Here is a 12,361-nt window from a genome sequence, read left to right on the forward strand (position 1 = left end):
CATTGTGTGAATATACCACAGCTTCTCTATCCATTCATTTGTTGATGGGCACTTAGGTTGTTTCCAACTCCTTGCTATTGTGAACAAAGTTGCAGTAAACATGGGTGTGCATGGTGATGGAGCTTTAATATTGTGTTTTCATTCAAGAAGAAGGCAACCAACCACTTCAGATGCTTGCCAATTAAGGATTGGTGAATAAAAGAAAAATATAGGCACTCATAAAAATAAAATAAAATATAGACGCTACTCATCCCTCCTGTGCCTCCTCCACTGCTTCATCTCACAGCCAGGTTGTTTCATGCTTCATCCTTTCCTACAATGCCCTGTAGACTCCAGAGCTTCTCTGTGACCACTGGCCAGGCAGGAGACAAAAAGAAGGAAGACAGTGCGGCTGATCTGACTGAGGGTTCCGAGAGAGGAGGCTGAAAGCCCTCGAGGTCTCAGTGGGGTGTCTGGGGGCTCAGATCCCTTATTTGATTGTCACTTTTCCCTGATTACCAGGTACCTGCCTGGATGACAGCTGGGTCTCCCCTAAGGACTTGACTCCCTCATCCCCCAAAAATGTCAAAACCCAACTGCTCCATGTCCGCACCCGGGATGGAGACCTCGTCCCTGTGATTCACATTGAATGGGCATTGCAAACTGATGGTGAGTGGGGTGCCAGTGGGTGAGGGGGGCCTCCTCTTCTGGGTAAAGACTATACTTCCTCTGTACCCAAAATTGTACTACATCCAACCAGGAGTGCCCAACTTTAGTGCTGCATGCTTCAGCCATTCATTGTGGTTACATGCCATCAAGTCCATTTTGGCTTGTAGCAACCGAGATGACATTGCAGAACTGCCTCCTTCAGGTTTTCTTGCCTGTAATCTTTGTGAGAGTAGACTTCCAGGTCTTTCCCCTTCAGAGTGGCTGGGTGGGTTTGAACCATTGATCTTTCTTTTAATTCAAGCAATATTACTTACATATTTTAAATATTGACCCACAGTGTTATTTTTTATCCTACCATCCTTGATGGAAGCCCTTCTCTCAGCCTAAAATCTTCATCACTATTTGGGGTGGGGTGACAGGGAGGTGTAGAGGTGTAGCCAAGTGGAAAATTGTATGACTACAGCAGAAAACAGCTTCAGTTCCAACTCAAGACCCACATGTGTAAGAGTAGAACTATGTTTGTGATGGTGACTCTCTTGGGAGCCTTCTTAGACACCTCTGAGTGTATGCAAACTGTCACCTCTTTGGTTAATACCCTAAGGCTTAATAATCTGTGCCACAACTTGGGAAAAACATTGGTAACACATTTGCCAGCCTGTTTGTTCTCTTGATTTTGAGCCTGAGACCACTACATCCCCTTACTCCCCCACAAAAAAACCCAACAACAAAAAACCCTCTTCAAGTGTTAAAAAGCTTTATTACAATTTGGTGAGACTTGGGAGTTAATGAAAGTTAGCCCTAGATCGGAGGAAGTTCAGTTTGCATGTTCCCAGCCTGAATGCTCACCACTGACAATGGCAACTTCCTCTTGGCCAGTGGGGGTGGCCATCTCAGACACACCAGCCCTCCAGCCATAAAGATGCAAAGCCTGTGCTTCCAGCCTAGTGTAAAGTATCCCCTGTCCTTGTCCAGCTGGGAAGTAACTTGTGAGACAGAGGCTAGCTGAGGCCCAGGGGGTAAGCCAAAAGGAACAGGAAGTGGGGAATTAGGTAAGACAGACAAATATTCTTGTAAGCGTGAAGGAGTACTTCCCTGCCCCTCCCATTGATTTGCTTTAGCAGATCTCCATCTGACTGTCTTCTCCTCCCTCTGACCCTAGCCAGCATCCTGTACCTAGAGGGCACAGAGCTGTCTATCCTGCAGCAGGACACAAATGAGCTCCTGTGTGTCAAGTTTGAGTTTCTCTCCAAGTTGCAGAATCATCACAAGCGGGTAAGAACTGAGTTCCTACATAGGCCTCTGGAGACACCAACATAACCTTCTCGATTCCAAACTTGGGCTCTAATTTAGAGCAGGGCAGACTGGCGGTGCTATCAGATTAGTTGTTATGCCATATTGAGTCGACTGCAACTCATAGCAACCCTATGAGCTACAGCTCTGAACCTTGCCCTGTCCTGTGCATCTTCATCTCTGACACACTTGAGCCCATTGTCACCATCATTGTGTTGGTCTATCTTGTTGAGGACCTTCCTCGCTTTCTCTGACCCTCCATCTTTTCAAGCATGATGTCCTTCTCCAAAGACTTTCCCTTCCTAATAACATGCCAAAAATATGTGAGATGGCGTTTCACCATCCTTGCCTCCAAGGAGCACCCTGGTTGGACTTTGTTCGCAACAGACCTCTTTGTTCTCTTGGCAATCCATGGGATGTTCAGTACTCTTCTCCAACATCACAACTCAAAGGCATCTTTTCTTCTACTGTCATCTTTAGTCATTGGCCAACTTTCAGGTGTGCAGGAACAATTGAGAAGACCGTGGCTAAGTTGAGGCACACCTGGGTCTATAAACTGACATCACTGCTCTTTAGTGCTCTAGAAAGGTCCCTGACAGTGATTTTCCCCAGTGTGACACATCTTTAGATTTCTTGGCTGCTGATACCAACGGTGTTGGCTGTGGATCTAAGTAAGATGAAATTGTCGACAGTTTCAATCTTTATTCCATCTATCGTGGTGATGCCCATTGGCATGGTGTCAGGATTTTTGTCTTCTTGATGTTGAGATGTAATCCATTTGAAGGCAATAGTTCTTGATTTCCTGCAGCAAGAACTTCAAATCCTCCTCACTTTCAGCAAAAAAGTTACATAATATCTGCATAATGCGGGTTCTTTTTTTTTTTTTTTCATACTCTAAACATTATTTAATTAGGTCTACAATAATCTAGAAAACCAATTTGTGAGGATAAACCCCATTGGTGAGGGAGAATAAAGAACGCAGGTAGCTTTTGAGCTGAGGAACGGCTTTGATTTTGGGTAAGATCTGGGAGTCCACAGCTTTCTGGTCAATCTTGCGCTGCTCTGTAATCTCGTATTTCTCCTTTTCTGTGTCGAAGATCTCGCCCTCCTGGTGGCGCGGCTTGCACAGCTTCTTCTTCTTAAAGTAAGCATCAGTGAGGTGCTTTGGTATTTTGACACCACTGATGTCAACTTTTGTGGAGGTGGCAATGACAAATTTCTGGTGTGCTCTCCGCAGAGGAACACGATTGAGGGTCAGAGGCCCGGTCACAAGGAGCAAACCACTCTCCAGCTGCTTCAGGAAAACCACTCTCTTGCCCCGGTGGCGCCCTGTGAGGATGATAAGGATGGTCCCAGGGGTGATGCTTGCACGCAGCCTCCTCACGTGCTGACTGAAGGGCTTCTTGCCGTGGTTCAGCAGCTTCCGAGGCAATAATGCAGGTTCTTAATGAGTCTTCTTCTGAACCTGATGCTACATTTTTCTTCATAAAGTCCAGTTTCTCAGATGGTTCATATTATTCCCATTCCCAAAAAAGATGATCCAACAGAATATAGAAATTTTGAAAAAATAACATTTATATCACATGCAAGCAAAATATTACTGAAGATTATTTAAAAATTGCTAAAACAGTACATCAACAGAGAACTACCAGAAATACAAGCTGTGTTTAAAGAGGCCTTGACACCAAGGATATCACTGCTGATGTCAGATGGATCTTGGCAGAAAGCAGAGTATACCAAAAGGATGACTATCTGTGTCTTAGGGACTATACAAAGGTATTTGACTATGTGGATCATAACAAATCATGACAAACATTGAGAAGAATGGAAATTCCAGAACATTTAATTGTGCTCATGGGAAACCTATACCAAGAGGCTCTTGTCCAAACAGCAAGGGAACACGCCATGATTTAAAATCAAGAAAGATGTGCATCAGGCTTGTATCCATTCTTCATTGCTATTCAGTCTGTATTGGCCTGAGGAATTTGAAATGTCTGCCTCCAGGGGAAGGAGAGATGTTTGCTATGAACCATGTCGAAGAGGTTTTCTAGAAATTCCCAGGCACCCTCTCACATGTACTTGGTCTTCCCGTGTTACCTTAACCCTTCTGAAAGAAATTTGAGTCGAAGACCACCTCATCCCTACCTTACCAGTCTTTACTTTTAATCTGCGTTCATCTGATGCTTGCTTCCAAGGAGTAACTTTTCCTACACCAAAAGCTGTTGCAGTTTAATCTCAATTCAACCATTTCATCTTACCGTGTGTGTTCTCCAAAGCACTGGCTCTCAAAGTGTGGGCTCAGAACCAGCAGCCTCACCATTTGCCCTCCCTCAGCATGTTGAAATGCCAGTTCTCAGACCCCGCCCAGATCCACTAATTCAGAAATTCTGGAGAGGGGCCCAGCAAATTGGCATTTCACTGGCTGTCACAGGGATCCTGAGAACCACTGGTTTAGAAGAAGTAAGTGTTTGCAGATTTCCCAAAAACATGAACCACAGACAGTCTGATCCACTTTCAATTGAGACCCCAAAACATGATTGCACTGCTGGTGGGAAGGACCAGGTACTTAGATCTACTTATAAGGAAACCAACCTGCCCCCTTTGCTGGGGAAATTAAAATGGGAGTTGGAGCCAACATCTGTGATCTTCACCATCCTGAGAATAAACAGCCAGAGTTTTCTTTACTTCTGTGAGGAAAGTGCCTGTGGCCAAGGGTGAGCTCCATGGCTCACAACACCCCCATTCCCCTACTGTTCAGCTCCAGAACATTCTCGGAGGTCCCTGGCTTTCCCATTTAAGGAGGAAGAATCTTAACAAGTAGTTTTCAGCTGCGTTTGGGTGCCAGGTCTCTGGTAGCCCCAAGGTTCTCTGGCTACAGCTCAACTCAGACCTGACAGGGCACATAGGGAAAGTGTTATTTCAGCTCTCCCTGGTTCCTTTTTGTATGCCACTACTATCTATTTATGAGACTGTTGTTCTTGATATGTGCCATCGAGTCACTTGGGACTCACAGCGACTCTGTATACAACAGCTCTATACCCTGCTCTATCCTGTGCCAACCTTATTATCTTTGACACACCTACCCCCATTAACCCAGTCACTGAATCAATCCATGTCATCTAGGGTCTTCCTCTCTTGAGCTGTCCCTCCACCCTCCCTAGCATGACGTCCCTCTCCAGGCACTGGTCCCTCTTTGCAGCCTATCTAAAGTATGTCAGACAGAGCTTCAGAATTCAGCTCCATGTATGAGACTAGATCTAGCTTTATAATAGAATTGAAAATCAGGAGGAAACAATGAACAAAGGTACAGTTCCTTATTGTTTTCTTATTTTTTACTAATTTCAGGGCACAGGTAGAGATGAGGTTCTTGGGTAAGACGTGTAACCTGGGCTTCCTCCCCTTCTTCTTTTCAGTGGCGTTTTAACTTCAGCCATTTTGAGGTGGAGCCTGGCGAGAATTATGAGGTGACTGTTCACCACCTGCCCAAGCCCATCCCTTATGGGGACCCCAACCACCAGTCTATCAACGTCTCTGTGCCTGGTAAGAGAAGGTCCTCCCATGTCACCCATTCACCACTCCACTTCATGAAGCCTGTCTGCTCAGACGTCAGCCTCCTTCTCAACCAGACACTGGTCGCCATGTCAGCCTGTGGTGCCCAGGGGACAGACACACGGGGAGTTCTTGGTATATTACCAGCACCTGAGCTTCATGGAAGCAGAGCCCAGTGCCTGTTGACACTAACACTGCATACAAGCCCCAAACCCTAGGAGACTATGGGGGGAGAAGAACTGTAACCCCTGCTCCTAGCCAGTCACGGCCTCCAGTGTCTTGTTCTTAACTTTGGCCTCAGATCCTACCTGTGTTTCTCTTAACACCCTCCCTGCAGAAGAGGAGTGATGACAGCATAGAACTGCCCCAGAGGGTTTCTAAGGCAGCAGTATTTATGGCAGCAGACTGCTTCGTCTTCCTCCCTGAGGTTATCTTGTGGGTTCAAACCTCTGGCATCTTGGTTGGCAGCTGAACACTTAATTGCCCAGCCTTTCCGGCTCCGTCATCACTGGTCTAAACCAAAGCCACTGTTGTTGAGTTAATTCTGATCCATGACAGTCCCCCATCAGGTTTCTGAGGCTGTAAATCAGAACAGATTACCTCACCATCTTTTTTCTTTGGAGTGGCCAGTGGGCTCCAGTCTCCTGCTATGCCACCTTCATCTTTGATCAGGCCTCTCCAAAAGGAAAAAAAATGTGATATTCCTGGTGTTGGGTGTGTGGAAGACTCATCGTGCAAGGCAGCGGCTTGATGGTTTCTTTTTTCTGGTCTGGCAGGCTGCGAAGACCCCAGGATGCGGATCACCACACCGTGTGTGAGCTTAGGTAATTGCTGCCGACCGGCCCTGCGGAGGTGCAGGAAGTACTAGATACACACACGTGTCAACCCACACAAACTCACGCATCCACACACATGCCCAGCTGTGCTTGGGAACACGGGCATGCACGCACATATTCACAACACACACTACTTCTCCTGGGAGTACACACTCAGCCTCACTTTGGTCTGTGTCTCTGTCCCCTTCAGGCAGCCTGTGGAATCCCAATATCACAATGGAGAAACTGGAGAAGCACCAGCTGTTGGTCAGCTTCACCCTGTGGGGTGAATCCAGCAGCTATCAGATCCTCCTGGACAGCTTTCCAGACAAAGAGAACCAGGCCTGCTTTCACCACAGACTGTTTATTTCCCCGGTAACTAACTGCTACTTTTTTATTCCCTCTCCCATAGCTCAAAAGCACCAATTCAAGCTGGGAATCTCCTCTCTACTGGTCCCGACAAAACTGTGTAGCTAAAAACTGAGTTTAGCCAGTGCTTGCTCACTGTCACCAAGTCATTTACGACTCACGTCAATCCTTCATCAGGCTTTCAAGGCTGTAGATGATTCCAGGAGGAGCCTGCCAGTCGTCCTCCTGTGGAGCACCTGGTGGATTCAAATCACGGGCCTTTTGTTTGACAGCCTAACACAAAATGCATTACACCACCGGGGCTCCTCATCCATTGCTGAGCCAGTCGTTATTCTGGGCTGATTGGCTCCTTTCCTTTTCTTTGATCTGTGGTTGATAGACTTGCTACCCTGTACTTCCCATCCCCACCCCTTTGCCCTCCTTCCCTAAGCTCTCCCCTGTGTTCTCGTTCAGTTTTATTTATTTTCCCCCAAAAGGGATTTGAGGATGCAAGGAAAATTGTAGAAATCAAGACAAAGGGAGAATAAAGATGAGTAAAATAAGAGGAAGCCAGGGATAGGGTTGGTGCAGAAAATGCATGTCATCCTGTTCTATGCAGCTACAGATTACTCCATGATTCCCAGCAGCCAAAGCAAAGAGGGGGAAACCTGTTACAAGATATGTTTCTGAGTTAACAACCAAGCAGCTGCCCGGGAGAAGTGTTTGGGTTTTGTTTTATGTCCTGGAAAGCATGCCCCCCTTTATAAAAGGGGCACCAGGCACAGGAGTTTAACAAGATCTTACTCAACTAATCTTGCTCACTGCCTTCTTTCTCTTAAGCCCCCATCAGAGAATTTCCACCAGCGGTATAACATCACGCTTCCCCTAAGCAAATTTAACTGGTGTTGCTGCCATCAAGTGAAGGTGAGTGAGTGTGATGTGGGTGTGGAACACGTGGACCCCTTGCCGCTCATGTTTGATGGACAGGGGAGGGCAGCTCATGGTCCTGTGCTTCAAGGCCCAGCACTGTGCTATATGGGTCCACATCTAACAGTGCACCGTCCTAGCCTTTCTCCGGCCCCATTCTCCCAGCTTCACCTGGGACAAGTCCTTTCACTTCCTGTCCCAGAGGGATGAGCAGAATGAGCCCTTGATGAGGAGATTGTGGATTAGCCACCCAGGACCCTGGGAGAGAGTCCCATATCCCCAACATCTCAGGTCCCTCTCTTCCCTACTCTGTCTGCTCTTGCAGATCCAGCCTTTCTTCAGCAGCTGTCAGAACGACTGTATCAGACATCTGGTGAACATGAGCTGCCCAGAAGTTCTACCTCTTCCAGGTAGGAGGGGTATCATGGCTGTCCGGGATATATTTGTGGATGACAATGGATGAAAATTGATAGCTTGAACTCAATTTTGACCTTGTTCTAAGGGGGGCGGGGGGTTAATTTAACTTGGCGCTATTTAGGGCTGAGGAATAATGTGGGGTTTTACAATCATAATGACCTGGGTGAGAATATTGACTGCCTTCTGTGACTGTGTAACCTTTACTTAACCTTTCTCAATCTTAATTTCCTTAACTAGAAAATAGAGATTCTTATTATCGCTGAGTTAGTGTAGTTACTGGAGTCCAGGCACTGAAAGTGAACATATGCAACTGCTAAGTGAGAGGTTGGAGGTTCAGCAGCGCCCCTCCACTGCCCCCCGCCAGAGGTGCCTCAGCAGAAAAGCCTGGTAGTCTGCTTCTGCAGAATCGGCCCTTGAAGGCTCCCGGGAGCACAGTGCTGCCAGTGCTGCTCGGCCACACAGGGGAGCCAGGCTGCGTCAGAGGCGACTCCAGGGCAGCTGGGCTGGCTTTATGATGTTGCCGCCAAGTGACCCCCCAGTGTTACAGAATAAAATGGCTCCTCAGGGTTTTCTTGGCTACAGTCTTTACAGATGTCACTTGCTAGGCCTTTCTTCTGTGGTGCTGCTGGGCGGATTTGAATTGCCAGTCTTTAGGTTGGTAGTCAGACCCAGTGCATGCACAACACGAAGGAATCTTTCTGGTTCTTAAAACAAACCCACTGCTGTCAAGTCGATTCTGACTCATGACAAAGCTCGATTGGATTTCCAAGGCTTCTATATAGGAGACAACCTCCTCTTTCTCCCATAGAGTAATTGGTGGATTTGAACCACTGGCCTTTTGGTTAGTAGATCAGTACAACACACTGTGCTACTGAGGTTCCTTTCTGGTCAATTCTGACTCATGGCAAACCTTCCATCAGGTTTATATAAGTCCTTACAGGAGGAGAGTGGTCCTATTTCTCCTGCAGAGTGACTGGTGAATTCAAACTGCCAGTCTTTCAGTTAACAGCCCAACCCATAAGCCACCAAGCCTCCTTTCTGGTGATCTTTAAATAGCTGTTAGGTCCTGTGTACTGGAAGAGGTGCTTTAGCTTGTTGTCCTAACTTTAATCTTCACAAATTATGAGTCACAACGATATTGAGATGTAAAGATTCCAGTTACCACTCCCCTAGTTTAGTACATGAGGGAACCAAGGCACAGAGAAATTAACTAACTTGTCCCAGATCCCACACCAAGGAGACGGCAGAGCCCAGTTCCCACTGAGCCTGTGAGACTCGGCTCATTCCCACCTCCTGTGCTGCCCTCAGATTCTTGATCAGAAGCTGTTATCCACAGCCTGACATGAAGCTCAGTGCTGATAAGAAAGCAACAGGTGTTGCCAAAGCCTGGAAGAGACGCTTAATCCCCCATGTGGGAGGCCAGACATTTCATTAAATCAACAACGGAAGGGGTTTCCTGTGGCTCATTTCATTAACTTTAATCCTTATCTAAAGTGCTTGGTGCAGTGCCAAGGGCACAAGTGGGCTCTCAGTGAATGTCAGAGATGGGGTTTTGTGATGACTACACATAATTAAGAATACACTTTTCTCTTTGTTTCCATTGCAGGCGTGGTTGCAGGTAAACCCAGATCTTCTCCCCAAAGAGCTGCAAGAGCCCTGGGGACAGTGTCCAGGGTCACACACAAGGAATCCCTGGCTGTGCCTTGCACAGAACTGAGCACACAGGGCTGACCTGAGATGCAGTCTAGGAATGGGAATCTTACTCTCAAGGGAAGCAGGAATTCACTTCAGAGGATTGGTTCCTGCAACTGCATGGTCTGAAAAAATCCAAAATCCATAGGTTAGGCATGGGCTGGAAACTTGTGCTGACTCCCAGCTAGAAGAGTGTTGTTGAGAGAGAGTGCACAGATTCTGTCACAGTAGCTATTTGGGTTTAAAGTCAGACCACACACTGAAGAGCTCCCCTTTAAATACATTAATTACATTACACTTGGTTGCATTATGGAAGGTGATCATATAACAGTGCATTTGATTGCATTATGGAAACAGGAGACATAGCCTACTCAAGTTGATACCTGCCATTAACCAGCCTGGTGTTGTGGTGAGACTTGGAGAGGACAGAGCCCAGGGTGGAGGGGTGAAGCCAGGTAACTGTGGGGCCAGCATACCAGGGCCGTCCTGTCTCCCTGTTCACACTGTTCTCCTCACACAGACTACATGCCCCTGTGGGCGTATGGGCTCATCACAGGTATTGCCATCCTGATGGTGAGCTCTGTCATCCTGTTCATCGTCTGCATGACTTGGAGAATGCCTGGTAAGGAACAGAAGCATGTGGGAGGCCTGGGCATCTGCATGCTGGGCTTTCTGCTTCTGCTTTCTTCCTTCGGCCCTCTTTCATCTTTTCCCTCCAGTCTCACAGGAGGACCTTCTCTGGAAGGCTCTGGTCAGAGGGTGCCTGCACTCACAGCCTTTTTATCTCAAATTAAGTGTCAGTGTTGCCTCTCTTGTGCCACCTTAAGTTCAGTTGTCAAGAGCCCAGAACCTGGAATTGACCTGGCCTCAAATACCAGATCCACCACTTAGTACCTGGGCAATGACTTTGTCCTCAGAGCCTCTTTTATAAGGTGGAAATTATATTCATATCATCAAACTGTCATAAGGATTTGAGTTATTGAGGTTTGTGGATTCTAATCCTAGAGCCTGACACATCATGTTTGCCCAATATCTGTTAGCTGTGATTATATTAATTGTCGTTACAAAGAATATTAAAAACCAACATGTTAGGGAGCCAAGATGGAATTTCCTTTCACCAGAAATGACCAACCATATAGCAATTTTAAGACACAGAAGCATCCCAATTTCAGAGATCTTAAAATATGGAAAAGGAATGTGTATCTTAGAACCTAAAAAACTGAATAGATTGCAACTAGAAAGCTAATAAAGTGAAAAGAATGTTGTAGAAGAGTATGTATAGCATGGCATACCCCTTGCATATTTTTAAATTATTGCATATACTTATAAGAAAGCCTGGAAGAATGTCCACATTAGTTTGTTTTATTTTGTTTTATAATTTTTTGATTGTGATTTTAATGAAAGTTTACAGAACACTTGGATTCCCATTCATTCGTTGTTGCACATTTTCCTCCCTACTCACCCCCTAATTTGCTTTTCTCTTTAAAAAAATTCATTCATTGTTGCACAGTTTCCTCTCCTTCCCACCCCAGTCCACCTTGCTGTGCACCTCTTATTCTGGACTGTTGTCATGCAAGTAATACCTAATCGTATATTCTTTTTAAAAATTTTCCAAAAAAAAAAAAAAAATTTCCCTTATTTGTTCCAATGCAGTCTTCATTATTTACTCCTTTTCTTAGTTTCCCCCAACCCCCAGTGTCAGTCCTGTTTTCTAACAGTGGCATTATGCAATATTTGTCCTTTTTGTGACTGAGATATTTCACTCAGCATAATGTCCTCCAGAGTCATCCATTTTGTGTAATATTAATTCCTTGTTTTTCAGTGCTGTGTGAATTTCCATTGTGTGAATATACCACAGCTTCTCTATCCATTTTTTTGTTGATAGGCACTTGGGTTGCTTCCATCTCTTTGCTTTTGTGAACAATGCAGCAATAAACATGGGTGTGCATACATCTGTTTGGGTGTCAGTTCTGTTTTCTTTAGGGTATATTCCCAATAGTGGAATTGCTGGGTCAAATGGTATTTCTGTTTCCAGCTTTTTGAGAAAGTGCCATAGTGCCTTCCGTAGGGGTTAGATCATTTTACACTCCTACCAACAGTGAATAAGGATTCCAATTTCTCCACAACCTCACCAGCATTTGTTGTTTGCTGCTCTGCTGAACTTTGCTGTTGTTACTGGTTACTGGAGTGAGATGATATCTCATAGTTGTTTTGAATCAATGTCCACTTTGTTAACAGTGTTCACCTCTGTGAAGTTGGGTTGACTGAGGGAGAGGTAGGCATGGAAGGGAGACTCTAATGTCTTTTTGCCATTTTCTAAGATAAAATTTTTTGCATTAAAAAAAAAATCAAGGGTGCCCCTTTGAACCCTGGTTCTGTCACAACTAGGTATTCTATATGGGCAAGTTACTAGTATCTCTGGAACTCAGTTTCTCCCTCTGTAGTAGGTGTCTTGAGGGTGTTGAGAAAGAGCAGTGTGAACAGCTCCATCCTGAAGCCCCAGCCTCACATGCAGGGAGAGTAGCAGAAGAATATTCAGGCTGTAAAACCTGAGCGTGTGGACATGGATCTGACTTGACCTCACTGGCCTTGTAGTCATGAACAAATGACTTCACAAACTCCGATTCCTTTTCTTTTCTGTAAAATGTAAAATATCTCTTTCTTTCCGTTACATC

The 12,361-nt window shown here is 45.7% G+C and overlaps 1 protein-coding gene across 1 annotated transcript in view; it reads left to right on the forward strand.

Moving 5' to 3' along the window:
- The window catches only part of IL17RA (interleukin 17 receptor A), a 44,822-nt gene that overhangs the window by 27,958 nt on the left and 4,503 nt on the right, over window positions 1-12,361 (forward strand). The window contains exons 3-10 of the mRNA XM_006891379.1: window positions 502-648; window positions 1,808-1,920; window positions 5,352-5,478; window positions 6,264-6,311; window positions 6,514-6,677; window positions 7,491-7,574; window positions 7,903-7,987; window positions 10,207-10,308. Coding sequence (XP_006891441.1) covers window positions 502-648; window positions 1,808-1,920; window positions 5,352-5,478; window positions 6,264-6,311; window positions 6,514-6,677; window positions 7,491-7,574; window positions 7,903-7,987; window positions 10,207-10,308 — 870 coding nt within the window. The remainder of the gene's footprint in view (window positions 1-501; window positions 649-1,807; window positions 1,921-5,351; window positions 5,479-6,263; window positions 6,312-6,513; window positions 6,678-7,490; window positions 7,575-7,902; window positions 7,988-10,206; window positions 10,309-12,361) is intronic.

Source organism: Elephantulus edwardii, unplaced genomic scaffold (assembly GCF_000299155.1).
Source record: "Elephantulus edwardii isolate Elephantulus edwardi_28Jun2011 unplaced genomic scaffold, EleEdw1.0 scaffold00096, whole genome shotgun sequence".
Classification (NCBI taxonomy): Eukaryota; Metazoa; Chordata; class Mammalia; order Macroscelidea; family Macroscelididae; genus Elephantulus; species Elephantulus edwardii.